Here is a 27418-nt window from a genome sequence, read left to right on the forward strand (position 1 = left end):
CAACCAACGGCTGCCTCGAGGTTTCCCCACGAGAGGGGTTTACTAATATCCTGGAGGGGGAAGGAGCAAACCTCTGGGTAAAGTGTAGTTGTGCGACAGGGCTCCAAGCTTGACATTTTCCGCCGGAAGAGAACTGTTGAGGTCGGGATTCCAAGCCGCGAGGCAAGATGCTCAAGTCCAGGACTTTCTTAAAAAAGACGCGGGCGGGCGGCGTGATGAAGATCGTGCGCGAGCACTACTTGCGAGACGACATAGGCTGCGGTGCGTCTGGATGCGCGGCGTGCGGAAGTGCGCACGAGGGGCCGGTCCTCGAGCCGCAGCCCCTGGATCGGGTCAGCAGCCTCTGCCCACAGCCGCACTACTTACTGCCTGACACCAACGTGCTGCTCCACCAGGTGCGCCGGTAGGCGGGCGAACCGCGGGCACAGCGGCGCCACCGGGAGAAAGGGAGATAGGGAGACTGATCCCCAAGGAGGAGCGTCTTGGGCAACATCACGTACTTAGGGAGAGGCAAACCCCGTCAGGACCTATGCCTCCTGCCCCCCCAGGCCGAGGTTCTTTTCCATGTACTGTTTTTTTTTTGAGTTCTTGGAGTTATAGGAATTTTAAATACGTCAATTTTCTAACTCCTGGTGTCTCTTCTGCCTTAGATTTTAATGTCTGGAGGTCGGGGACCTGGGCTTCTGTGGCCTCCAGCCTGCGACCCCCAGGCAGCTTGTAAGTGCCTACGAACGAAAGCTATGTGGGCCAACGTATTACTTTATTAATGAAGTTAATTCTACAAAGTTTTGTAATTAGCCTATTTACATGTGTACTTTTTTAATGGACCTGAAGGGTTTTCTGTTGCAAAATAGCTCCTTATTTAATGTACGGTTAGTGTTTTTTTTTAACCGGCAGAGTTTCACGTTCAACAGAAGCAATTTATGAATGAACAGAGGAAAAATTAACTCTTCGTTTATTTATTTATTTGTTTATTTATTTAAAAGATTGATGTCCTTGAGGACCCTGCCATCAGGAATGTCATTGTGCTACAAACAGTTCTCCAAGAAGTGAGAAATCGGAGTGCTCCGGTATATAAACGAATCCGAGATGTGACTAATAACCAGGAGAAGCATTTCTATACATTTACTAACGAGCATCATAGGTAGGGGGGAAATTATGTCAATTATCAGGAAACTATAGAATTAGCTAAACTGGGGGGAGAGTTCCTGGCGGTAATCTGTGACATCGTCAGAAGATACACCATAGGTTTCATACTTCTGAGAGTAATATTTGGTTCTTACAGAGTTTACAAACCTTGCTAAGTTCACATAGGCATTGATTGGGTCAAACCCAGAACCAAAGTCTCCTGGCTCCTCGGCTATGGTAGGTACTTTAATTTCCAAAATGTTTTCATTTTGAATTGGTTTTAGCATGAGTCGAGCAATAGGATTTTGGAAGACAAGATTTGCCTAGGTTCCTGGTATACCATATTAAGCGAATAACCAACAAAGGTTAATAAAATATAGGAGTTTGTGAAGGAAAGCTTTAAAAATATAAAGCAGATATATTCTTAATGGGCTTTTAACAGTTAAACTAATACCTTATAACTGATCATATTGACGACAATAAGGTTAAGAAATAGAATTCTTTGTTTCAGATTCAAGACCTTTGTTTGAACTTTATGTGTGATCTTAGAAAATATGATATTGCCTGTTCCTTATGTTACAGAAATAATTTATGATGAGTCCTAGCTTACGTTTTTTTCCTTATAAATTTATTTTATTTATTTATTTTTGGCTGCATTGGGTCTTCATTGCTGCGCGTGGGCTTTCTCTAGTTGCGGTGAGCAGGGACTACTCTTCATTGTGGTGCGCGGGCTTCTCATTGCGGTGCCTCTAGGCACAAGGCTTCAGTAGTTGTGGCACGCGGGCTCCAGAGCGCAGGCTCAGTAGTTGTGGCACACAGGCTTAGTTGCTCTGCGGCATGTGGGATCTGGACCAGGGCTCGAACCCGTGTCCCCTGCCTTGGCAAGCGGATTCTTAACCACTGCGCCACCAGGGACGTCCCTAGTTTACTTTTATTAGATCAGAGTTTCTCAATGTTGGCACTGTTGACATATTGGACTGGATAATTCTTTGTTATGGGAAGGCTGTCTTAGGAATTGTAGGATGTTTAGCCGCATCCCTGGCGTATATGCACTAGATGCCAGTAACAGACCTCCCCTTCCCCACCGATCCACCGAGCTGTAACAACCCAGAATGTCTCCAGACATTGTGAAATGTCCCCTGGCGGGGAAAATCACTCCCTGGTTGAGAACTGCTAGATGAGACAGTAGATGTAATAATGAAATCCCACTGGAATATGCAAATTAAGAATATTTAATTTCTCTTCTTTATTCTTTTTTTTGTGTGTGTGGTATGCGGGCCTCTCACCGTTGTGGCCTCTCCTGTTGCAGAGCACAGGCTCTGGACACGCAGGCTCAGCGGCCATGGCTCACGGGCCCAGCCGTCCCGCAGCATGTGGCATCTTCCTAGACCGGGGCACGAACCCGTGTCCCCTGCATTGGCAGGCGGACTCTCAACCACTGTGCCACCAGGGAAGCCCTCTCTTCTTTATTCTTATATCCCACACTTAAATACTGTTGTTATAAAGAACATCAGTAAAGCACCTGTAGACTTCTTATTTCTGTCTCCTCTCGAAATCCAGAAACAGAAACTTCACTGTTTTTCAGCGCTCAAAGACCTAGTTTCTGTGGAGCATGATCATTGGATTTTTAATCCAAGGTTAGCAATTTTGTTAGCTTAAGTGCAGTGAATAGAGCTTAGCAATACTGGGGTTGACAGGAAGAATTAAGACACTCGAGCAAATCTCATGTCAGGTTGTTGCTCAGTCATGCTAAAACCAATTCAAAAATTTATGAGTGTCTTTGATAAGCTTAAAAGCATTATCAGGTGTATTTAATGGTGAATAATAAAATAATTCTGAAAACCATATAAATAAGTACAGAATTCTAAAATTGAGCCTATAATTTTTAAGAAGTAGGTAGAAGTTGTTGTGCTGAATTTTGTTATTGTACTTAAATTTAGCTTCGAAGAACAGATTTAAATAAGTATGCTTACATTTGATTGCTCAGAGTGGATAGACTTAGAAGGAATATACAATCATATCTGTATCTGGTCTTTCAGTCCCTAGATGGTGTTTGTCATTTATTCAGGGTTTACCATGGATAATTTATGTGCATTATGTATTTAATAACTATACATTAATCATATCATCACAAATCATCTAATCATACAATCAATAGCTTTTAGGAATTCCTGTTAATCTACAGTTTGAATGCAACCTCATTATCAGACCTGCAAAGTTTTAGTATAGTTTTTTTCCAACAAACTATTACTTTTTTAATGTCCCACCTTCAAGTAGAAATTCTGATCTTGAATTTTTCTTTTGGTGAAAAAAATTTATTTTAGTCTTTTTTATTGCTCCATTAATGTGATTTTCTTCTTTTCCAAGTAAGTTGTTGTCTTAAAAACGTGACTGGGGGATCTTATTTGTTTCCACTCTGAGGTATAAATGTGAATACATTCAAGAGAAAAAGATGTACCATTGACTTTAAGTTTAGTAATTATTAGGCATTTATGTCCTAAGACTTTTTACATGTGCTTGATTCTGTTGTTTTCCATTTGTTTCTTTTTTTTCCCTTTCTATTACACTTAGAGAAACTTATGTAGAACAATTACAGGGAGAAACTTCTAATGACAGGAATGATAGAGCCATTCGAGTAGCAGCAAAGTGGTACAATGAACATTTGAAGAAAATGTCGGCAGAGAATCAGCTGCGAGTTATCTTCATAACCAATGACAGGAAAAACAAAGAGAAAGCCATAGAAGAAGGGATACCAGCTTTCACTTGTAAGTCTCCATGGAGACCGGACTGTTAGTTCATGTTTGCAAATGCATATAAAAACTATCATCAGGCCCATAATCAGATGTTCATTTGACCATTTGGTATTTTCATAGTCCTATATAACTTAATGTGATATTTTTGTGTTTTTTTTAATTTCTCAGCATTTCTAAGCTAAGTGAGTTGTGCCACCAGTGGCTATTAATTTCCCTATCAAGACTTGGAATTGGCTTAGCAATGAAAGCTTATAGATATACTTGACCCACTGCCTTTTGGGCGTGACCACTTCAACAGAGGGCTTCCCCCCCCCACCAAAAAAAATTGACATATGTACTGTCACAAACAAAAGAAGGGGAAAAAAACATATCTAAGGAGGAAAAAAAACCACATTTGAATTTATCAAGAACAAAAAACTTATTTTTCAGGTGAAGAATATGTAAAAAGCCTAACTGCTAACCCTGAACTCATAGATCGTCTTGCTTGTTTGTCTGAAGAAGGGGTATGTTTGAGTTTGTTTTATTTTGTTTTTGAAAAGTGAAATTATTAATGTATCCACTTCCAGATGTTAGGCTCATAGTTACCAAATTTAAAAATTGGAATATCGGTGGGTAAGCTGGAATTGGAATAGGAGTTGGGTTATAAACAAGAGTGGCTCTAATAGACTTCTTATCAAAATGTCCTAAAGACTTGACTTTCTCAAATAGCGCTCTTTACTGATATATCCTCAGCAACCCGAGTAGGGCCTGGCACAAGGTGGCACTATCTGTTTGATTAATAAATGAAGGAATTCATGGCTGGCTTGTGATGAGTAGGTATTTGACAAAGAAGTGGTGGGCACTGCAGAGAGAGCATACAGCTGTAGCATCAATTGCATAGGAGGAGGGAGGGAGTCATAAGAGGTAGAACAGGAAGGCAAGGGGCCAGATAGTGTGGACTTAACAATTTATTCTGTTAGTAATTTTTAAACTGTCTTATAAAGGTCCCCCTAAAAGGCTGCTATGAAGAGAAGTTAGCAGATAGGATTCTGGGCTCCCTACCTTATATTGTCAGGCTAAAAGACATTAAAGGTGGATGGGAGTGTGTCTAGGAGGAACAGAGGAGAAGGACCAGAATTGTTACTTATTTGGGAGACTACTCCAATTTCGATTTGTAAGATGATGCATTGTATCAAGAGCAAGATTAGAGGCAGAGGGATGAGAAAAGGGATCACTGCCATAGTGGACTTGAGAGGGAACCATTAAACTTTGTGAGCTGGTATTTCCTTGTATGTAAAGTGTGCTTAGCAATAATGACTTCATAGTGTTGTTATTAGGGTTGAATGAGGTGATAACAGTTGTGTTAATAAAATTCTTATCTCAGTGCCTGGCAAACAGCTATGGTAAATGTAAATGGTAGATACTATTGATATAAAAATAGGTTTTATGTAATAGAACATTATACGTACATCCAGTCTTTACAGCATTTTCTCCATCCCTGCTTGTCTTCAACCAGCTACTTTACAAAACTAAATGGAAGTGAGAAAATAAAAGCTGGGCTTGATTTTTAGAATACAGATTTAGGATTATCCTGTCTAATAAGTAGCCACTAGGTGCATGCGGCTGTTTAAATTTAATTCAGGTTAAAACTTCAGTTTCTCAGTTGTACTAGTCAACTTTCAAGCAACCAGGAGCTACTTGTGCCTAGTGACTACCATACTGGAGATCACAAAAAGAACACTCCCTTTATCACATAGTTGTTTTGGTCTAGAAGAAGAAACAAGGAGTAATCCAACATTGGTGATTCACAGTATTTGATTATGCACTGCGGTAGGGTTAGTGTAGGATATGGTGAAATTACAGTTGATTCTATTGTAACACATGTGTGTTCCTCAAAGTCACTGTGCCATGCAAAATTATATAATGAAACCCACAGAGCTTAGGGAAAATGTGATTAGGGACACACTCAGAAACTTCATGAAGCGGTGAAACCCACAGAGCTTAGGGAGAATGTGGTTAGGGACACACTCAGAAGCTTCATGAAGCGGTGAAAAGAGGGTTATCTAAATTTGAACAGAAAGTTGTTACACCAGATGAAGTGCTGTGGCTCGTAAAACACAGTGATCTGAAGTAACTGATAGATGTTTGAGAGTGTGTTTGTGTGTGCGCGTGTGGATTCAGCTTGGTTCAGCTAGGTGCAGTTTTCTGCAATCACCTGGTATTTTTTTTTTTAACATCTTTATTGAAGTATAATTGCTTTACAATGGTGTGTTAGTTTCTGCTTTATAACAAAGTGAATCAGCCATACATATACATATATCCCCATATCTCCTCTCTCTTGCATCTCCCTCCCACCCTCCCTAGCCCACCCCTCTAGGTGGTCACAGAGCACTGAGCTGATCTCTCTGTGCTCTGCAGCTACTTCCCACTATCTGTTTTACATTTGGTAGTGTATATATGCCACTGCTACTCTCTCACTTCATCCCAGTTTACCCTTCCCCTCCCTGTGTCCTCAAGTCCATTCTCCACATCTGCGTCTTTATTCCTGTCCTGCCCCTAGGTTCTTGATAACCATTTTTTCTTTTTTAGATTGCATATATATGTGTTAGCATACAGTATTTGTTTTTCTTTCTGACTTACTTCACTCTGTATGACAGACTCTAGGTACAACCACCTCACTACAAATAACTCAATTTCGTTTCCTTTTATGGCTGAGTAATATTCCATTGTATATATGTGCCACATCTTCTTTATCCATTCATCTGTCAGTGGACACTTAGGTTGCTTCCATGTCCTGGCTATTGTAAATAGAGCTGCAGTGAACATTGTGGTACATGACTCTTTTTGAATTATGGTTTTCTCAAGGCACATGCCCAGTAGTGGGATTGCTGGGTCATATGGTAGTTCTATTTTTAGTTTTTTAAGGAACCTCCATACTGTTCTCCATAGTGGCTGTATCAATTTACATTCCCACCAACAGTGCAAGAGAGTTCCCTTTTCTCCACACCCTCTCCAGCATTTATTGCTTGTAGATTTTTTGATGATGGCCATTCTGACCGGTGTGAGGTGATACCTCATTGTAGTCTTGATTTGCATTTCTCTAATAATTACTGGTGTTGAGCATTATTTCATGTGTTCATTGGCAATCTGTACATCTTCTTTGGAGAAGTGTCTTTTTAGGTCTTCTGCCCATGTTTGGATTGCATTGTTTGTTTTTTTGATATTGAGCTGCTTGAGCTGCTTGTAAATTTTGGAAATTAATCCTTTGTCACTTGCTTCATTTGCAAATATTTTCTCTCATTCTGAGGGTTGTCTTTTTGTCGTCTTTATGGTTTCCTTTGCTGTGCAAAAGCTTTTAAGTTTAGTTAGGTCCCATTTGTTTACTTTTCTTTTTATTTCCATTTCTCTAGGAGGTGGGTCAAAAAGGATCTTGCTGTGATTTATGTCATAGAGTGTTCTGCTTATGTTTTTTTCTAAGACTTTGATAGTGTCTGGCCTTACATTTAGGTCTTTAATCCATTTTGAGGTTATTTTTGTGTATGGTGTTAGGGAGTGTTCTAATTTCATTCTTTTACATGTAGCTGTCCAGTTTTTCCAACATCACTTATTGTAGAGGCTGTCTTTTCTCCATAGTATATTCTTGCCTCCTAAATCAAAAATAAGGTGACCACGGGCTTCCCTGGTGGCGCAGTGGTTGAGAGTCCGCCTGCCGATGCAGGGGACACGGGTTCGTGCCCCAGTCCAGGAAGATCCCACATGCCACGGAGCGGCTAGGCCCGTGAGCCATGGCCGCTGAGCCTGCGCGTCCGGAGCCTGTGCTCCAAACGGGAGAGGCCACAACAGTGAGAGGCCCGTGTACCACAAAAAAAATAAAAATAAAAAAAATAAGGTGACCACATGTGCATGGGTTTATCTCTGGGCTTTCTATCCAGTTCCACTGATCTATATTTCTGGTTTTGTTCCAGTACCATACTGTCTTGATTACTGTAGCTTTGTAGTATAGTCTGAAGTCAGGGAGCCTGATTCCTCCAGCTCCGTTTTTCTTTCTCAAGATTGCTTTGGCTTTTGGTGGTCTTTTGTGTTTCTATACAAATTGTGAAATTTTTTGTTCTAGTTCTGTGAAAAATGCCATTGGTAGTTTTATAGGGATTGCATTAAATCTGTAGATTGCTTTGGGTAGTATAGTCCCTTTCACAATGTTGATTCTTCCAATCCAAGAACATGGTGTATCTCTCCATCTGTTTGTATCATCTTTAATTTCTTTCATCAGTGTCCTATAGTTTTCTGCATACAGGTCTTTGTCTCCTTAGGTAGGTTTATTCCTAGGTATTTTATTCTTTTTGTTGCAGTGGTAAAAGGGAGTGTTTCCTTAATTTCTCTTTCAGATTTTTCATCATTAGTGTATAGGAATGCAAGAGATTTCTGTGCATTAATTTTGTATCCTGCTACTTTACCAAATTCATTGATTAGCTCTAGTAGTTTTCTGGTAGCATCTTTAGGATTCTCTATGTATAGTATCACGTCATCTGCAAATAGTGAATCCTTGCATTCCTGGGGTAAACCCCACTTGATCATGGTGTATGATCCTTTTAATATGTTGTTGGATTCTGTTTGCTAGTATTTTGTTGAGGATTATTGCATCTATGTTCACCAGTGATATTGGCCTGTAGTTTTCTTTCTTTGTGACGTCTTTGTCTGATTTTGGTATCAGGGTGATGGTGGCTTCATAGAATGAGTTTGGGAGTGTTCCTCCCTCTGCTATATTTTGGAAGAGTTTGAGAAGGATAGGTGTTAGCTCTTCTCTAAATGTTTGATAGAGTTTGCCTGTGAAGCCACCTGGTCCTGGGTTTTGTTTGTTGGAAGGTTTTTAATCACAGGCTCAATTTCAGTGCTTGTGATTGGTCTGTTTGTGTTTTCTATTTCCTGGTCAGTCTTGGAAGGTTGTGCTTTTCTAAGAATTTGTCCATTTCTTCCAGGTTGTGTACTTTATTGGCATATAGTTACTTGTTGTAATCTCTCATGATCCTTTGTATTTCTGCAGTGTCAGTTGTTGCTTCTCCTTTTTCATTTCTAATCCTATTGAGTTGAGTCTTCTCCCTGTTTTTCTTGATGAGTCTGGCTAATGGTTTATCAATTTTGTTTATCTTCTTAAAGAACCAGCTTTTAGTTTTATTGATCTTTGCTACTGTTTCCTTCATTTCTTTTTCATTTATTTCTGATCTGATCTTTATGATTTCTTTACTTCTGCTAACTTTGGGTTGTTTTTGCTCCTTTCCTCTAATTCCTTTAGGTGTAAGGTTAGGTTTTTTATTTGTGATTTTTCTTGTTTCTTGAGGTAGGATTGTATTGCTATAAACTTCTGTCTTAGAATTGCTTTTGCTGCATCCCAAAGGTTTTGGGTTGTCGTGTTTTCATTGTCATTTGTTTCTAGGTATTTTTGATTTCCTCTTTGATTTCTTCAGTGATCTCTTGGTTATTTAGTAGCATATTGTTTAGCCTCCATGTGTTTGTAGTTTTGACAGATTTTTTCCTGTAATTGATATCTAGTCTCATAGTGTTGTTGTTGGAAAAGATACTTGATACGATTTCAATTTTCTTAAGTTTACCAAGGCTCGAGTTGTGACCCAAGATATGATCTATCCTGGAGAATGATCCATGAACATTTCAGAAGAAAGTGTATTTTGTTGTTTTTGGATGGAATGTCCTATAAATATCAATTAAGTCCATGTTGTTTAATGTATCATGTAAAGCTTGTGTTTCCTTATTTATTTTCATTTTGGAAGATCTGTCCACTGGTGAAAGTGGGGTGTTAAAGTCACCTACTATGAATGTGTTACTGTCGATTTCCTCTTTTATGGCTGTTATCATTTGCCTCATGTATTGAGGTGCTCCTATGTTGTCACCTGGTATTTTTTAATATATCAATTGCATTGGAACACATTTGTGTTTTCAAAACAAATATTATAGGAGAACTGACTGAACTTAGCAAGGGCATCTAACCCCGATTTGGGATGTCAAGGCTTCCTGATAGAAGTAATGTCTAAGCTGAGCTAAGAGGGATGTTAACAAAGCAAATTGCTTTGAAACAGAGACATTTTAGCTACTTTATGTAAGAGAGTTAACCATGTATTAACTAGGTGAAGAGCAGTTCATGCAGAAGGAACAGTAAGTTCAAAATCTCTGAGGTTAGAATAAGTTGGCAAGATCAAGAAATAGCTAAAAGTGTGGCTGGATGGAGTGAGCAAGGGAGAAAATGTTAGGGATGAAGTCAGAAACATAGGTAGAGAGACCAGATCATTTAGGGTGTAGTGAGTCATGGAAAAAAAACTGGATTTTAGCCCATGAGTGCTAGACAGCTGTTGAGCAGGAGAGTAGTAATATCCATTTTGGCTGCTCTAAGGAGAATAGATTAGAAGCAAGGTCCTCCAGTCAGGGGGATATTTTAGTACCCCTGGGAGACAAGACAGAAAATTGGATCACGGTAGCAGCAGTTAAGGTGGTGAGAAGTAGATCAGATATTGGGTATATTTTGTTGATACAAATATTTTGTTGATTTTAGGACTTGGTGATAGATTGGGGCTATGAGGAAATAATTAGTTAATCAGTTAATTAATGTATTTTAATAGACCATATCATTAATTTATTTAATGGATCATAGTATTTAATAGGTCCATATTTTTTAAAAATAGGTTATATTAGTTTATATGATGGTGAGGATGTTATAGTAGAGAGGGGGGAAATTTGATTCCAGAGAGAGAAGGTAATTATAGGACAAAGTTGTTGAATAGAGGAGAGGAGATGCTCACATAGGTGAGCAGATTCAGTGGTAGGGAGGTGAAGTAGGTCTCGAGTGACTGCTTCTGATTCTCAGTGTGGAGACTGAGGTCCTTCATCTGAGAGTGAGGAAGGAAGACAAGGAACTTGGAGAGTTAAGCAGAAAAAAAGAAGGTGTAAAGTGATCTCCTCAGAAGGTAGGGAATTTAGGAAATGAAGAAAACTAAAGGAGCCAAGCAGTCAGGATTGTGGATGTTGAGGTCTTAGAGAATCCTGGAAGGTGTTGTGGTGGATCTACAGTAGACGCCAGCCTACCTCTATCTAACATCCTTAGCTGTTTAAAATAATCCAAATAAAAATAGCTTTTCTTGTGCTTTCAGGAACCACAGTCTTTTCATGCAGTTGAGGCTTTCCATTACCCTTTACATACCTACCCGCTCACTTGATCACCTAACTACACACCTTCATTCCAGGAGGCCTGGGTAGGGGTAAGGGGGTACACAGAGTTTCTTAGTGTTCTGCATCTGTAGCTGACACCTAAATATAATGAAATGGAAATGTTTGTGTATTTCTAAGAATAGAAAGCTTCTTTTTCTTCCTGTGCTATGTTCATTCAAATTCATACAGTGGTATATACCATAATGTGGATGGTTGTTTTAAAAAATACCTGATGGTGTTAATAGTTGTATATGGAGCATACAAAAGACTCACTACTAACTATATCTCTTGGTTTGTTTATTTCACAGAATGAAATAGATAGTGGAAAAATAATATTTTCAGAGCATCTTCCATTAAGTAAGCTACAACAAGGCATAAAATCTGGTGCATACCTTCAAGGGACATTTAGAGCCAGCAGGGAAAATTACTTAGAAGCTACAGTATGGGTTCATGGTGACACTGAAGACAATAAAGAGGCAAGTGTGTACATAAATTCCTTTTACACTAAAATGTTTTCTGTTCTTTCTTTTTCACAAGTGTTTAACATTTTTGTACAAGAAGTTAAGTTTGCTTTATCCTCCCAATTTATCAGCTTGAAGAAAGTTATGTGAAAGGTCATAGATACTAGTAGAATTAATCACTTTTTCAGAAAACTGCTTATTGAGGAAAAGAACTATTAACCCACTTTTAAGAGAATAAAAATCTAATCAATAAAAAACCCCACTATGGTACCTCTATTTTCTGTATTATGATCTATTGTGGGAAATACTATTTACATAATGTGTAATTGCTCTGGAGAGCTTCACACACTTTAAAGCAAGTAGCAGTTGTTTTGGGGTGCTCACTATTGGACAGGTACTCATCTCATTGCTTTGAACGCTGCATTTCATATATTTTCAACTCTGCCTGTAAGAGTAGGTACTCTCTTTTTTGTTTTACCAATCAGGACCCTGAGATTTAGAGAGATTAAGAAATTGTGGTACTAATGTAAGAGTTATGGTAGAGCCATGAACACAACCCATATTTTCTGAGCATGTTTTTTCTATTTGCTATTGAGAAATTAAGAGGGCAGAGTAAAGGGCCCCACTATAAAGGAAGAAAATATATAAAGGAGGGGAAATAGAAACATAGAGACATCAGAATATATCTAAACTTCTGTAGGCAACCTTCCCATTATTATATTGCCTTTGAAAATATCTGGGCACGTGTCATTTGCTGTTTTACACAGATAATCTTACAAGGACTTAAAAATTTAAACCGAGCTATTCATGAAGATATTGTGGCTGTGGAGCTTCTTCCGAAGAATCAGTGGGTAGCACCATCTTCTGTGGTTTTACTTGACGAAGGTCAAAATGAAGATGATATGGAGAAAGAAGAGGAGAGAGAATGCACTGTATGAAACCAAGAAAGTTTTATTTTTTTGTCTGTGCAGCTTTGAATAAGTTGTTAATGTATTGTCTTTGGAAAAAATTAAACAAGTTTCATTGCTTTCAGATTTATTTTATTAATATTTATTTTATTCGCTGTGTATGATGAATAAAATTATAGTTCTGTCAGTTTAATAATATATGTCATACACATAGTTGATTTCTTTTCCTCTAAGTAGTCTGCTTTTAAATTAATGTCTTCTTTTGCTCAAATAAAACAAAGGTTTAAATACAAAAAGACTTGAGTATGAAACTTGAATTCTGACATTCAGGTGTACGGTCTGGCTGAATTAGTGAGGTTTAAGTAAATAAAAATTTTAAATTTTCTGAAGTGCCTTTAGGTAATGTTAAAGTTCCCTCAGCATAAGAGATGTACTTCTGGGCCCTTACAAATGGGTCTGTTTAATAGTTCCTTCTCTATTACCATATTTATTATGAAGAGAGTGCTTTCAGTTGTTTCTTTTGACCTAAAGTCTACCTGATATGACCTATTTATTTTCCCATTTTAGAATTACAAGAATAATACAATTAGTTGGAATTCACACAACATTAGTAGTAGTTCTCTTTATATGAATTATATTCACTACTCTGGAGTCTTACTATAACATTATCTTTGCAGAGTCTAGGCCATAGGAGAGTGTTAGAGGTGAAATACCATAAGGTTCTTCTGCTATTTCTAATAAAAACTATTATTTGTTTGGGTTTATATTTTGCATAAGGACGAACCTTTAAAGATACATCTCTTTTTTTAATGAATTAATGAATGCCACTCAGCTAATTATTGAAAACTAGTACTAAAATCCTAGTCTTTTAATTACCAGACCTGTGCATGTGTGTGTGTGTGTGCACACACATGTGTGCAAGTCAGTAAATCTTCATATTAAAACTGCAGAGTCCAGTTCTGACATATTTATTCAGTTACTTTTGTTTTTTTGTAGTGCTTTACTATGGAACTGTTTTTGTAGTTTTGTTTGGCATGCTCTTGCCTAGAATTTTGAAGCATCAAAATTCCATAGTTTTATGTCATAATTTACTGCCTGAGAAAGTACCTGTATTCTAATTTTGAAGGGAAATTGTCTCATTATCCTTACAGGAAAGATAACTGAAGATTTTTACTTTTATTTTTACATCTCAGCTTAAGACTGCTGTAAGTGAAAAAATGTTAAAGCCTACAGGTAGAGTTGTTGGAATAATAAGAAGGAACTGGAGACCATATTGTGGCATGCTTTCCAAGTCTGATATTAAAGAGGTGAGTAAAGAGCATGTTGCTATGTAATAGAAAATGAAATACATTGAATAGAACTTACAGCCCTCACCTTGCCCCCATCCCCAGCCTTTTTTGTATGTGTAAAATCTTTTTTCCTAATTTTCTCTAGTCAAGAAGACATCTCTTTACTCCTGCTGATAAGAGAATCCCTAGAATTCGGATAGAAACCAGACAGGCCTCTACATTAGAAGGGCAGAGAATTATTGTTGCTATTGATGGTTGGCCGAGAAATTCCAGATATCCAAATGTAAGCTTGAATTAATCATTTTATTTTAGAATATTAAAACTTTGGGAATAAAGTTGCTTCTTTTACTGAAAATAGAATCTGCTTTTGTATAAAATACATACTGAGATCTAGAAGTATTTCACAGTTACCTGGTAAGTGTACGTCCAAGCTGAAAATTAATTTTAGGAAATTCCAATGTGAATCATTTGGTGACTTTTACTCAGACTTCCTAACAAATAACTTTTGGTGACAGCTACTACAAAAACAGCATTTGAGACCTAAGTAGATTGTAAATAAACAAATTTGGAAGATAGGATATTTGAAGCACATTTTAAACTTGAAAAATAATAGGAAATAAACAGACACCTTTTTATATGAGAACCAGGCCCTTGGGAAGTCTCCCCCATAAATCACTTGAGAAGTCTTTGTCATTTTTAGCTTTAATTTACCTAGTTGTCATTTTTAAGAAGTGTGGAGAACATTTAGAAATACTAAAGTGATATGTAAATGTTCAGGGATTTAATGTGATAGTAAAATATAAATTGCCAAACAAAAAGCTGTAAAATACACCTTTCTAATAATATCTTTTGGTTTTAGGGGCACTTTGTAAAAAATTTAGGTGAAGTCGGAGACAAAGAGACTGAAACGGAAGTTTTGTTACTTGAGCACGATGTTCCCCATCAGCCTTTCTCACAGGCTGTTCTTAGCCTTCTACCAAAGATGCCCTGGAGCATCACTGAGAAGGTATGTTGAAAAGAATTCTTAGTGAATCACTGTATCTGAGCTACTAATTTTGTCTGATTTCTGTATGTGTTTTTTTAAAATATGTAGAAACCGTAGTTCCCTCCTCCCCTGCATTTAGTTTGGTACAGAACTCTTAGGTATCATGGAAATCATTTGCTTTACTGAAAGACAGACTTTTCTAGGGGACAGACATTAGCTTATGTCAAATTTTCCTAAGATGAAGAGTTCACAAGTTATAAATCATAATGTGCAGTTATAATTAAGAAATAAAGCTGTTTTTTTTAATTTATAGATATTGTTGATTGCATAAGAGCTTGTGTTACATCTGTACCACCAAAATAGTTTTTTCTTTCTTAATAATGTGGCATCTTCTAGGACATGAAAAACAGAGAAGACCTGAGACATCTGTGTGTTTGTAGTGTGGACCCCCCAGGATGTACTGATATAGATGATGCTCTCCATTGTAGAGAACTTGAAAATGGAAATTTGGAGGTATTCATAATTATAATGACGTTCTATCTAAATATAGTTCTGGTCTTGAGTTAATTTTCTTTTGACCCATTGTAGAATTTGTTTGTGAGTTATTTATGTCAAGTAGAGTCAGTTGTAGCTGCAGAGACTAATGGGCATGTAAAAAATTGCAATGGTAACTGTGACTAAGGTCCTTTTTCCTTTTGGCCGTATTTCTTCTCATTAGAACTCCATTAGTACATTTACCCAATTAAGCATGTTGACATCCTTTTTATCTTTTTAAGGTTGGTGTTCATATTGCCGATGTTAGCTATTTTATTAGACCAGGAAATGCATTGGATCAGGAATCAGCTAGAAGGGGAACAACTGTGTATCTTTGTGAAAAGGTAAATATGTTAAATTTAAGAGTGGAATTTTGATACATCATTTCCATCATCTGTTTTATTCTTAATAATAAAACCATCTGAGGTATTTCCTGAGAAGAGGACAGCCTCAGTATATAGTGAAATATGAATTACTACTTTGTTAATTGTGCAGTTTGTCAAAATCATGGGCACTTTTGGATTCTTGAACAGTCTGGAATAGTACATGAATTAGCTAAAAGGCATACATAGAATAAGATGGCCTTAAATCAGTGAAAATATTGCAATGTGTTTTGTTATTGAGTGACCCAAATAACAAGTAGATGTAGTTGATATAAATTGTTGTGTAGCATTTAACTTATTATTGGTGGGTAATTAATATATTTTCTGTTTCTTATATATAGTTAAGTCGAGTCTGTACTGTCACAATTTACCATTTATTCTTCATTAAGTATGCTCCCATAAACTTACAGAGAAAAATTGTGAAAGTAGAAGGGAAAGTTAAGCTTAGTCTGTGGTAAATTCATTGTCAAAGTTCTTCTGTGTAGCTTTTTTCCATAAAAATTTAGTGTTTCTCTTTTTTTAGAATGTTGAAAACACCATGTAGTTTATGTGAAGTATTGGAGGAAGGTCCAGTCGTAGAGCTATTAGGGCCTGTGTCTGTTATCTGGTACAAACGTATTGTACAGACCAGAGATTTCAAAGTTTCAGAGCACAGCTAGGTGGGTAGTGTAGAGAACTTAAACTTAGACCGACTGACATGAAATCCAGTTTTCTTTCATTGCTTCCCTCTTGTAAAAATTGTGTGTAACTACTTTTCTAGAAATAGACTTTTTATTTCACATTTTCTCACTTCTTTTCACAAAGGCCTTTTTTTTCCTCTTTTAAGTTCAATGCTATTGATATTTGAGAGTAGAACCTCGAAAAACGTGTGGAGACAGCTCAGTAATCCACAACTCTATTTTATTTGTTCCAGAGGATTGACATGGTTCCAGAGTTGCTTAGCTCTAACTTATGTTCCCTAAGATCTAACGTTGACAGGTACTTATCACATTTCTTCATAAAAACATAGTATTTACTTCTTTAACTGATTCCCATTAACAGATACCATCTATTTTTCCTCATAGGTTGGCATTTTCATGTATTTGGGAAATGAATCACAATGCAGAAATCTTAAAAACAAGGTTTACCAAAAGTGTCATTAATTCAAAGGTTGGTTTCATGGTTACTACTTCATGTTTAACATCTTTGGTGCTTTTAACAATGTTCTAGATTGTTTTGAAAAATTTAGGCTTATTAATAATAAGAAGAAGTTTTTCCCCAGTGTTGCAGCAAACTCTAGTTGTTTTCAGTTATTTGCTTAATTTTTGCTGTTATTTAGAAATGAGTTTATTCCTGTATTCAGAAACTTACCAAGCCTATATACTTGAGGAGACCGAGTAGGTTTCTTTTAGCCCTAACTCAGGAGCTCCAGTGTTTGAAGTTGTCCCAGTTTATAACTGGTTAGTATTTTAAAAGATGGCATGTACACCGTCTCCTTGTTCCTCACATTTTCTCACTGAAATAATGTGATAAATCATGGTTGAATTCCAGTAGGACTAGCCTGAGCTCCATGTTCACACAGAACAGAGCCAGATTATGTTTCTCATTCTTCTCCTTTTTTTAATACTTTTTCCCAGATTCCCTTGTGTTCTCATTTTGCCCTGAATCTACCTCTGATGTTTGCCAAACCACTTTTCTTCCAATGATCTGTTTTCCAAGTTTACCGGCTTTTTCTCTCCCTTTGACATCATTCTTTTCTAATCAGCTAGTGATTGGAAAGAAAGCAATGTTAAACTGACAGTAACGTGGGAATGATTTAAATTTTCCTAGATTAGTATTTTTAAATAGGATGAGTTTATAATTCTCCTAGACTTGGTCAGTGTAACAAAATTATATGAAAAAAAATTAGTAAACATATAACAGAAAACATTTTTAGATGGGGAACTCTTATCCCCTAATAGATAAGTTGGTTCTCCCAAGAATCTGACCTGGTCTGCATCACCTAACTCTCTTGTACTATTCCTGATTTTTACTCAAAAAGCTGCTTAGAAAAAAAAAAGCTAAAAAATGGTGTTTTACATAAGGAGGAAAATAGGAACAGGGGTACTATTTGTATTGTAATTGGAAATTAATGTTTTCTACTATGATTTTTCCGATTCTTAGGTTAAATACCTAATTTTGGGTATTTAGTAGATTTCCTATAAAACACGATGTCTAGACTATTACAATTTTATTAATTATTTGCTGTAAGGTAGTATTGGTTCTCCGAAAAGGATTTCACTTTACAGTCATTATCAGAGAATAATCTAACCTTCCTTTTATTTTATTTTAACATTACCTAAGTATTTATACATTAACTGAACTATGAGTAAATAGTTTAAACTATTTACTAACCATTCTACCATTTTATTTTGTTTTAACATAAGTTCGCTTATGTTGTGTAATGCATCAGATAAGAGTAAATGAACCAGAAATCATAGGTGTGGAGTATAAATATTATAGATAGGAATCTCTTCTTTTGTTATTGATTTTAGGTTTTCTGAAATCATGGATTTTATATAGTGGAAATATGAGAACATAGTAAGCCAGTTTTTATAAGCATTGTATTAACATATGGTTTCTTTTTTAGGCTTCCCTTACATATGCTGAAGCTCAGATGAGAATTGATTCATCAACCATGAATGATAGTATTACTACTAGTCTCCGTGGACTAAATAAACTAGCTAAAATTTTGAAAAAAGGAAGAATTGAAAATGGGTACATTTCAAAAATAGTTATTAAGATTTGTCTTAATTCACCTATCCTGGCATTAAGATAACTTGTGAACTCTTTAAAGTGTTTTATCATGGACGGTGATGAATTATTTAATAGGCTGAATAGGGGCTCTTAAGTAGAAACATTCTGTTTCTTCTAGATACCTTTTTAAATATTAGCAGCTTGATTCTGGACATGATTCTGGTTTGTTCAAGAGTTCTGTTGTGTCAAAGATCTTGATATGTTTGAGTTAAAGATCTTGAAGAAATTCTAGGAAGGCAAGATTGTCTTAAGACTGTTCTATATGGATTGTTCCTGATTTTAATTAGAAATGAGTTTCAAGATTGAACATTGGTTTTCAGATGTTTAAATAAATATAGATGAAGTCCTTCTTGCACTTAGAGTTGGAAGAGATTTTAGAGGTTGTTTAATCCAACACCTTCATTTTTTAAATGATTAAGAGTTACCTAGAAGCAGTCTTCGCAAAGATCTGATTGCTAGCGGCAGGTTTACAACTTTTAGCTGTTATATCATGGCATTTGCCAAACTGCAGAGGAGTTTTAAGGAGTATCCAAGTACCCAAACTTGTTGAAGTAGTTAGAAGAAATTTGATTCTTGAGAAACATCAACTGTCAGAGTAAAGCAGGTTCTTGAGCCTTTCGTATATTGGTCTCTGGGTTCCCGTGCCCATCTAGGGTAGGGTCACAAGTAGTTACTAAAAGTGTTTTTGTTGGGGAGTGCAAACTCTAGATCTGTGCTGTTTTCATAAGATGTGCCTATTTAAATTAAAATTCATTAAAATTAAAATAAAAAGTTCAGTTCCTGAGTCATACTAGCCATATTTCAAGTCCTCAGCAGCCACATTTGGCTAGTGGCTACCATGTTGGACAAGGTGGATTGAGAACATTTCCATCCCTGCAGAAAGTTCCATTGGACAGTGTTGTTCTAGGTATTTATGCTGAGCCAACCCTATCTCTACTCACACTTCAGTTTTCTGGGAATTTTCTCCTGAAACTTGGAACTATATAAGGATAATTTGGATGTAGTAAAACCCAATGAAACTATTGCTCAAGTTTGTCCTTAAGATGTAAATAAGAGGAGTATATTCAGACTTCTTTTGTAATACAAAACAACACATTTTTCATCAAGTATTTGTTTATTGAAGGTTTTCAGTATGCCAGGCATCAGAAGAAAGTTTGTTGTAAAAGCAAAGTGAATAAAACAAATTGAAACTGTATTTATTTTGGCAGTTTTAAAGTAAGAGATGTAAATTTGCATCTGTAACAGCTTCCGCTAATTAGGACAGGAAAGATATTTCGTTAACTTGAACACTCTGTACTTCTAGTTTTGTAAGTATTGATAGATAGTCATCTACTGGTAAAACATATCATCGAGTCTTCTCAGTCTTAGGATGAATAGAGAAAGGAATCAGTAAAAAAAAATTGGTGTCTTTCACCTTCTTAAAGGATATGTTGTGTCTTAAATTATATCTATCATATGTCTATGTTAAAGAATAAATGTCATGTTTTAAATGTTCTGTGAAGAAAAAGTGATCAAAATGTGATTAGTATACCTTGCTCTTTAGGTCAAGATGTATAGATTAACACAGATTAATTGTGGTTTAGAACCTTATTGTAAATTATGCATGGAAAGAAAGGAATATTTGTTGGGATTCCCTCTCTAGTATTTCTTCTGTAGTTCTTCTAACAAAGGTGAAGAGTCAAGGGAAAAAAGGACTTGGAATCCCACTTAACTTGCCCCAAATCATCTTTTTCCCTTCTTTGTGATTGTCCAAAGTTACCCAGCCTCATTAAAATTCTTAGTTTTAGGTTGATTTGGAGCTGACCTGATGAAAATAGCATCAAGGTGTGTAGAAACATTATACTTGCCTTGCCTTGTGGGAATTTACTTTTCAAAGGAGAACTTGCCAAATCATTAAATGAACTGTGCATGTAAAGCACTTAGCCTAGTGCACTCTCTGACCCACAGCACTCAGATATTAATAGCCATTAGTGTTTGTGACATTAGTTGTAGTTTGTCTCCTCTCCTTGGTTGAGTGTATGTGGAAGATACTTTCGAACTGGGGATCTTCTGATGTTACTGATCTACCCATGGCAGCTTCCCTTTTGCCTCTCTCCACCATCCCTCACCCTAATACATTGTTTCCTGTAGTAAATAAAATACTATTGATTACCTTCTTTATTTATAAAACTGATTACAAACTCTTGTAGCTAAGTAAAAACTCAGTTTCGGTACAGAAGTCATTCAAATCTTGAGAAACACAGGGACTCATTTTGTTGTGTTGCTACTGTCCTCCCTTTTTAAATGCATTTTAGAACTGTAAAATATTAGGCTATCCGTGAAAATGGAACATGAAACTTAGCAGATGGTCATAAATCTTTCATAAGAAAAACTGTTATGCACTTGCTCTAATCATTTTCTGTTTTAAAAGAATCACTTCCAGAATTATATCTGTTACTGCTCACATGACTGATTCACCTCTTTATCTTATTTAGGGCTTTGACTCTTTCTTCTCCAGAAGTTCGATTCCACATGGACAGTGAAACTCATGATCCTATAGATCTGCAGACCAAGGAACTTAGGTATGCAATTTTTTTGATGGGTAGTAGATAAGATTTTGATTTTAAGGTAATATCTAGTATATATATTAATAAAACATATTTGTACCCCAAATATCTATTTTTAGTAGGGTTATGATTTCTACAGTTTTTTTTACTTACGAAATATAGAGAAAAGTAAATGATTTCACTTTCTAGTCTTTTTTATATAAAACCTATGTATCTTATTTATAAGATAAATATTATAAAAGGAAAACTGCCAGTTTGGTTTGTCTTAATGTGTGGTATATTAGAACTTGACTAGTAATAGCTATGGTAAGTAAAGGAAGATTACCCTCATTAATTTCTTATGTATTTAATAGAGAATGTACTGTGATAGGGTAGAATAGTGGCCAAACACTGGGCTTTGAAGCCAGACTGCCTAGATTTGGATCCCACTTCTGCCAGTGACTCCGGTCAAGTTATTTGACCTCTCTATGACTCGATTTATTTGTCAGTAAAATAGGATTGGTAATGGTACCTACCTCATAGGGTGTTGCGAAGAATAGTCAGAGGTTAGGTATTGTTGTTACAGTTTTATTGATTTGGGCTAAGATTTAGGGAGCAAGGTTGTTTTGGATTAAATCAGAGTTAGGCCTCTTTTCCATGCCTGTTACGTAAGGTGATCTGAAATTCATCATGCATTTACACTTTTCTAGTAGATGACCAAGGATTAAAAATGGGAATATACTCAAGTTTGTTAGTTAGGACCAGTGTGTGCGTTATAGCATTAGAGCTAAAATTTAAAAATAGCTTTGGGTGAATTTCTGTGCAAATAAGTCTAATGTTAATAGGAACAGTAAACCCAATACCAAGGGCTTTTTTGAAGAATATCTTGAATCTAGTTTTGCCAAAGCAGAACATCACCCATTTCTTCTTACCAAGAAGAAAAACCACATTTCTAAGAGATTGTCCCATAGTTTTAAAGGTACAATTAGAGGTCTTCCTAATATTAAAAAAAAAAAAAATTAATATATTTTAGGAATCTTGTCAAGAAGTTATAAGATGTTGTTAAAAATGGAAACATGAATGACAGATTAATAATGCATGTTCAGTAACTTGGGAGAAAGAAAGCACTATTAAACAACACAGATCATTTACTAAACTAAATTTTAAGTGGACATAGGCTATGTAGAATGAAAAACAATATCACATTGGTTAAGAGCTTTGAAGTCAGATTATATGAGCTCAGATCCTGTTTCTACTGATAATTCTAATCTTGAGCAAGAGAATAATGTTACACATCTTTAGTTTTCTCACCTGCAAAACAGGACTAATATCTATATCCATATATATATATATATATATATATATATATATATATATACATGTGTGTGTATATGTATTGTATATGTGTATGTATACACACACACACATATCGCAATGTATATAGCACTTACAGCACAATGCCTGGGCCATAATACGCACCCAAAACAGCTATTTTAAATATCTCTTCGTTTTGGGGTGAAAGTTTATTAGTGAAAGTTTTTATTTTTTTAAAGCCAAAATTGATATGACCTAAATAGCTTTTAATTCTTAGAAAACTTTATTTCTGTGGACTTATAATTGAATAAAAATCTCTTTGTACTCAGTATAAAGAGGTGAAAATGCTTATGATTTAGATTTTATATATTACTAGAGTTACTAAAGCTTCTGTTTTTTATTGCCATTTGTAAAGTCTCTTCTAGCGTGAGATTTACTCATGGAGTAGATGCCTAGTAAGAGATCGTTAGCACAGTAGCTGAGAAATGAAAGGGATACCAAATTCTTAAAAAAACACATGTGCATACACACATGAATGTTTACATAGGAATTTTCATTATCTCTTGGTAGAGAAGGTAACCTGTGAACGATATATAGAAGTCTCATTCTTTTTCCTTATTTAATGATTTTGCCATTGGCAGAGAAACAAATTCCATGGTGGAAGAATTTATGTTACTTGCCAACATCTCTGTTGCAAAAAAAATTCACGAAGAATTTTCTGAGCATGCTCTGCTTCGAAAACATCCTGCCCCTCCTCCATCAAATTACGAAATTCTTGTTAAGGCAGCTAAATCCAAGGTAAGGTCACATAGTTTGAAAAAGCATCTGTATTTGTGTAGTGATCCAGCCATTGCACTGAATAATCTATATTTACATTTCCATAAAAATTTTGTTGTCTCCTGATGCAAAAATATGCCTGTAGTTCTTTTAATTAAAAAAGAAGTCATCTAACTTGGGTGTGGTCATCTCTTCGCACCTTGAAATCATTTGTTTAATAAAATCCTTTAATGTCTTTAAATAAAGAGAGCCCTATACTAAAGCCAGATATTCCAGAGTAAGTTATTTATAATATCCTGAACGTATTAAGCTCTTCCATATCTCTGTGCCTTTACACGTTTTTTATGCCTATATTATTTCCTGCCTCCTCCAAACTGTCTACCTTTAGAGACTTAACAGATAGTTTTTTTTTCTCTTTATCTTCAACTCACTTAAGCCCTCTTTATGTCACATCCCTAAGAAAGAAGTCCATTTTTGCATATGTGGAAAAAAGGAAAAACATAGAAAGGGCACCCGTTTTCTCAGCCCCTTATGCTCCCTGCCTCTGGTTAGTAGACTTATTTAGGCATGATTATCCCTACCCTTGGGGTGACTGTGGCTTGGATTTCAGGGTATTATTCTAACAGGATGACGTTGATTTCTGATTTTTCAGACCTTTATGGTGGGCCTGCTCCTATCATATCCATCAGAACAGAATCAGCTTCTCCTCTGCTCCAAGGATTGTACTGTAAATTGGAGAATTTTCTCTTACTGTCCTATTTCTTTCTATGACCTGGGTAGAGGAAGGAAGAAATAAGTATTTTTGCCTCATCTCCCAAAGTAAAACAAGCAGCCAATTGCTGTATCAGCACGTTGAGCTGTAGTAACCAATACAGTTTTATTTTGCCTCTGGTCTTCTACTTTGAATGGAGGGAAACTCTCTGCAGAGAAAATCCAGATATGCTGAAAAATATCCAGATCTACTTTGATTTTTTTCTGCCCCAACAGAGATAAGGCAAGTACAGATTGGACTTTGAGAGATAGCACTACTGCTCCCAGTATTCTCTTCCCCTTGAAATTTAAGAATGTTGATACTGTAGTACCTTCAAATGCGTTCAGAAAAATTTAAGGTTTAATGTTGCAAAAAACAACCATTACTTTTTATGACTTTATTTGTAGTTCTCCTAGGTTTAGGATAAAAGATATAAACACTTATTACGTGGTCAAAAAGCACCGTATTTGTTCAATCTGATTGATTATATTTTGAAGACATGCTGGTACTGATTTTAAAATGTTTAGTATGATGTGTTTCCCCCTCTTCTTTATCCACAGAATTTGGAAATTAAAACTGATACAGCCAAGGCTTTGGCTGACTCTTTGGACCAGGCTGATTCACTTACCTTCCCATATCTAAACACCCTGTTAAGAATATTGGCAACTCGCTGCATGATGCAAGCTGTGTACTTCTGCTCTGGAATGGATACTGATTTTCATCACTATGGCTTAGCGTCCCCAATATACACACATTTTACTTCACCCATCCGAAGGTACTTTTTCCTTATGAAATTAGAGATAGAAAACAGTTGATTTCAAATTTTAAAAGGACATTTTAATGCTAACATAGCATGATTCTTATTTCTCCTTCATATATCTAGATACGCAGACATCATCGTTCATCGGTTATTGGCTGTGGCTGTCGGGGCTGACTGCACTTACCCAGAGTTGACAGAAAAACACAAGCTTGCAGAATTATGTAAAAATCTCAATTTTCGGCACAAAATGGCACAGTACGCTCAGCGTGCATCTGTGGCTTTTCATACCCAGGTATTTGCCTTCTATCACTAATGTTAGAAATGAAGTTTCGTTCACTTTTAATTGCAGAATTTTTTTTTTTTGTTCAAAATATCTTAAGACAATCCTTGATAAGGTTGTATGCTTTTTTACAGTTATTTTTCAAAAGCAAAGGAATAGTAAGTGAAGAAGCTTATATTCTATTTGTGAGAAAGAATGCTCTTGTGGTGTTAATTCCAAAGTATGGATTAGAAGGTACAGTGTTTTTTGAAGAAAAGGACAAACCAAAGCCACGGCTTACTTACGATGATGAGGTACAGTATTTCTAATGTTTTTGTTTTGGCTTTTTTTGGAGGGGGGACAGTTGCAAATGGTACCTATAAAGGGTAAAATTATTTTTGTACCCTACAGAACTTTATGCTAGCTAAGCTTATTGTTTTACTCACAATTTCTCGGCTCAGTGTATCTTCCCATATACAAAAGTTGTTCTTGATTTCTTTCTTTTATACCATGAAAAGTTTTCCCCTCTAAGGAAAACTTGAATTATGCTTTGTCCCTAGTGGACAAATGGATTAAAGTAAAGGAATAAATGGCTGTTTATAGCTCCAAGAAGGGAATTTTTTCAACCAATTCCAAGTGTCTCTTACCTGACACACTCCCTACTTCCCTAATCTTAGTAGAACTACAGAACAATAAATTCTGCCCACATTACCTTTGTGCTCCTGTATAACACCAACAATTTGCCAATTAAAGGGGTGAGGATCCTACAGTTAATTAATATTAATGAAAGGGGGAGGTTTGCACATAATTAGGTCATATGTATGTGAGTTTGTTAGATTAATGGTTTTTGTTATGTTGAACACCTAGATGCTGAATAAATATTGAAGTTATTTTAGAATTTAAACTTTTAAATTAATATGGAAGATAAATTATAAAGAATTAGAACCAAGCCTCAAGTGTAAGAAAGCAATTAAAAATAGTAAAATGTGTTTTGTTTAGATACCATCACTTAAAATAGAAGATACAGTGTTTCATATATTTGATAAAGTTAAAGTGAAAATCATGTTAGACTCATCTAATCTTCAGCATCAGAAAATCCGAATGTCCCTGGTAGAACCACAGGTAAGACCAAACTTAGAGTGTCCATGTTGTGGTGGAATAAACAGTATGTATTTTGTGAAAGAGAGTGATATAGTCATAAGTTATTCCTGTTTAAGGATAGAATCCTGTAAGTATTGTGGAAGACAAATATCTGCATAGGAAATCCTATTTTCTCACTGATTTCCTTAGGCCATGGAAACCCAGGCATCTGGGCTTCTTCTGAGGTCCTTGGGGCCAAAAGTGGAGTTCTGAGATCTGCCTAGTTCCTTCTGAAATCTGCACTTTTGAAGATCAAGTTAAAGTGTGTTTCCACCTAAGACATTGGTTCTTAACCTTGGCTCTGCCCCCGACACACCTGAGGCCTCTGATCCTGACAGAGTGGCTCACAGCTAGGATAAATTGAACGTTTTGGTTAAACCCACCCTTCCCAAATGACATGCTTCTACCTGCTGAGATCATGTCTGCCTTTTACGTTCTGAACCACTGTTCCTTTGTGTGTGAAATATATACCAACACATACATCCTGCGGAAAATCTGCTCCTTCTTCCCCCTACCACCCCTGCATCTTTTTGAACTTAAAAGCGTCAGTGGGGAAGGGGAAGATGAGAAAGATTTATTCCTTATTTTACGCTTTTACTCACCTATTTTTCCCATTTGCATTACTTTAGATACCAGGAATAAGCGTTCCTACTGATACTTCAAACATGGACATTAGTGAACCAGAGACAAAGAAGAAGAAGCTTCAAAAATAGCTACAGTCAAGGAAAAAAAAAGCTTCAAAGATTGGTTTCCTTAAAAAAAAAAATCTTGAGGGAACACTTGTAAACCTAAGAAGTGTGTGATACAGTTTGTTACTTCTAAGCACATTTTAATAATTTTTAAAATTTGCATTTTTATTGAACTGTTGACTGTGTCTGTCCCATCATACTACTTCCTTTCTGGATTGAACAGAACTATTTATGCAGAAAAATTCGATTGAATAACCATCACTTAAATAGTGACAGGATAACAACTTGAGGGATCTGTAAAGATCATTTAAAGGGAGCACTCATCTGCTCACTGAAGAGGAGATGAATTTTGCATAAGTAATTTGATTATCTGCTATTGATAGAAAAAAACTATAATTTTCCTATGGAGAAAATATAACATTTTTAGAAGGAACAGTCTATTCTTTCTGAGTCTTGAAAGCTGTCAGTGTGTGGTACGGCAGTTTTTAGATTTCAAGACAGTGAAGTCAGGAGCTGTCAGGGACTTCAGCATTTAATCTCCTTTGCCACCTTTAATTTACCTGACTTATACTAAGTGTTCCTGTACTGTTAAAAAGCCTCCTGCATTTTATTAGTGGTTCTTGAACAGCTGTGAATGTTTGGGAATTGGGTGTTGAAGGAAGGTGAAGTAGAATATTTTGATCTAACTGGAAAAATAGTTGTTTATTTAATACCAGATAATAAGTGTGATCATCATCCTTGACCTTCAGCTCAAATATCTCCCCGAAAATAAGGCATTAGGGTTCAAAGAAAGAAT

The 27418-nt window shown here is 36.1% G+C and overlaps 2 protein-coding genes across 3 annotated transcripts in view; one reads left to right on the forward strand and one right to left on the reverse strand.

Moving 5' to 3' along the window:
* The window catches only part of PIBF1 (progesterone immunomodulatory binding factor 1), a 226777-nt gene extending 226431 nt beyond the window's left edge, over positions 1–346 (reverse strand). The window contains exon 1 of the mRNA XM_022577053.3: positions 72–346. The gene's annotated coding sequence lies outside the window, so the exon portion shown is untranslated. The remainder of the gene's footprint in view (positions 1–71) is intronic.
* DIS3 (DIS3 exosome endoribonuclease and 3'-5' exoribonuclease) lies at positions 22–26795 on the forward strand. Of its 2 annotated transcripts, none has more exons than XM_022577050.3 (21): positions 22–395; positions 987–1144; positions 3700–3893; positions 4311–4384; positions 11381–11548; positions 12301–12465; positions 13635–13748; positions 13876–14013; positions 14590–14736; positions 15112–15228; positions 15492–15593; positions 16546–16610; positions 16697–16781; positions 18241–18368; positions 20882–20968; positions 22888–23044; positions 24335–24549; positions 24658–24826; positions 24949–25107; positions 25793–25915; positions 26563–26795. In XM_022577050.3, the coding sequence occupies exons 1-21, from the start codon at positions 168–170 to the stop codon at positions 26644–26646; spliced, it is 2877 nt and encodes a 958-aa protein (XP_022432758.2). In that variant the 5' UTR covers positions 22–167; the 3' UTR covers positions 26647–26795. The 2 variants fall into 2 exon arrangements, with proteins under 2 accessions (XP_022432758.2, XP_030618488.1); XM_030762628.2 differs by lacking the exon at positions 22–395 and adding an exon at positions 658–717.
* The last annotated feature ends 623 nt before the right edge of the window (positions 26796–27418 follow it).

This window comes from Delphinapterus leucas, chromosome 18 (genome assembly GCF_059928025.1).
Source record: "Delphinapterus leucas isolate spDelLeu-1000000601 "Yukka" chromosome 18, BTC_Dleu_Yukka2, whole genome shotgun sequence".
Taxonomy (NCBI): domain Eukaryota; kingdom Metazoa; phylum Chordata; class Mammalia; order Artiodactyla; family Monodontidae; genus Delphinapterus; species Delphinapterus leucas.

Coding starts and splice junctions, on each gene's coding strand:
- DIS3 (XM_022577050.3), top strand. CDS start 168: ATGCTCAAGTCCAGGACTTTCTTAAAAAAGACGCGGGCGGGCGGCGTG. Junction 12,466..13,634: donor AAGAGGAGAGAGAATGCACT/GTATGAAACCAA, acceptor TTTACATCTCAG/CTTAAGACTGCTGTAAGTGA. Junction 25,108..25,792: donor GGCTTACTTACGATGATGAG/GTACAGTATTTC, acceptor TGTTTTGTTTAG/ATACCATCACTTAAAATAGA.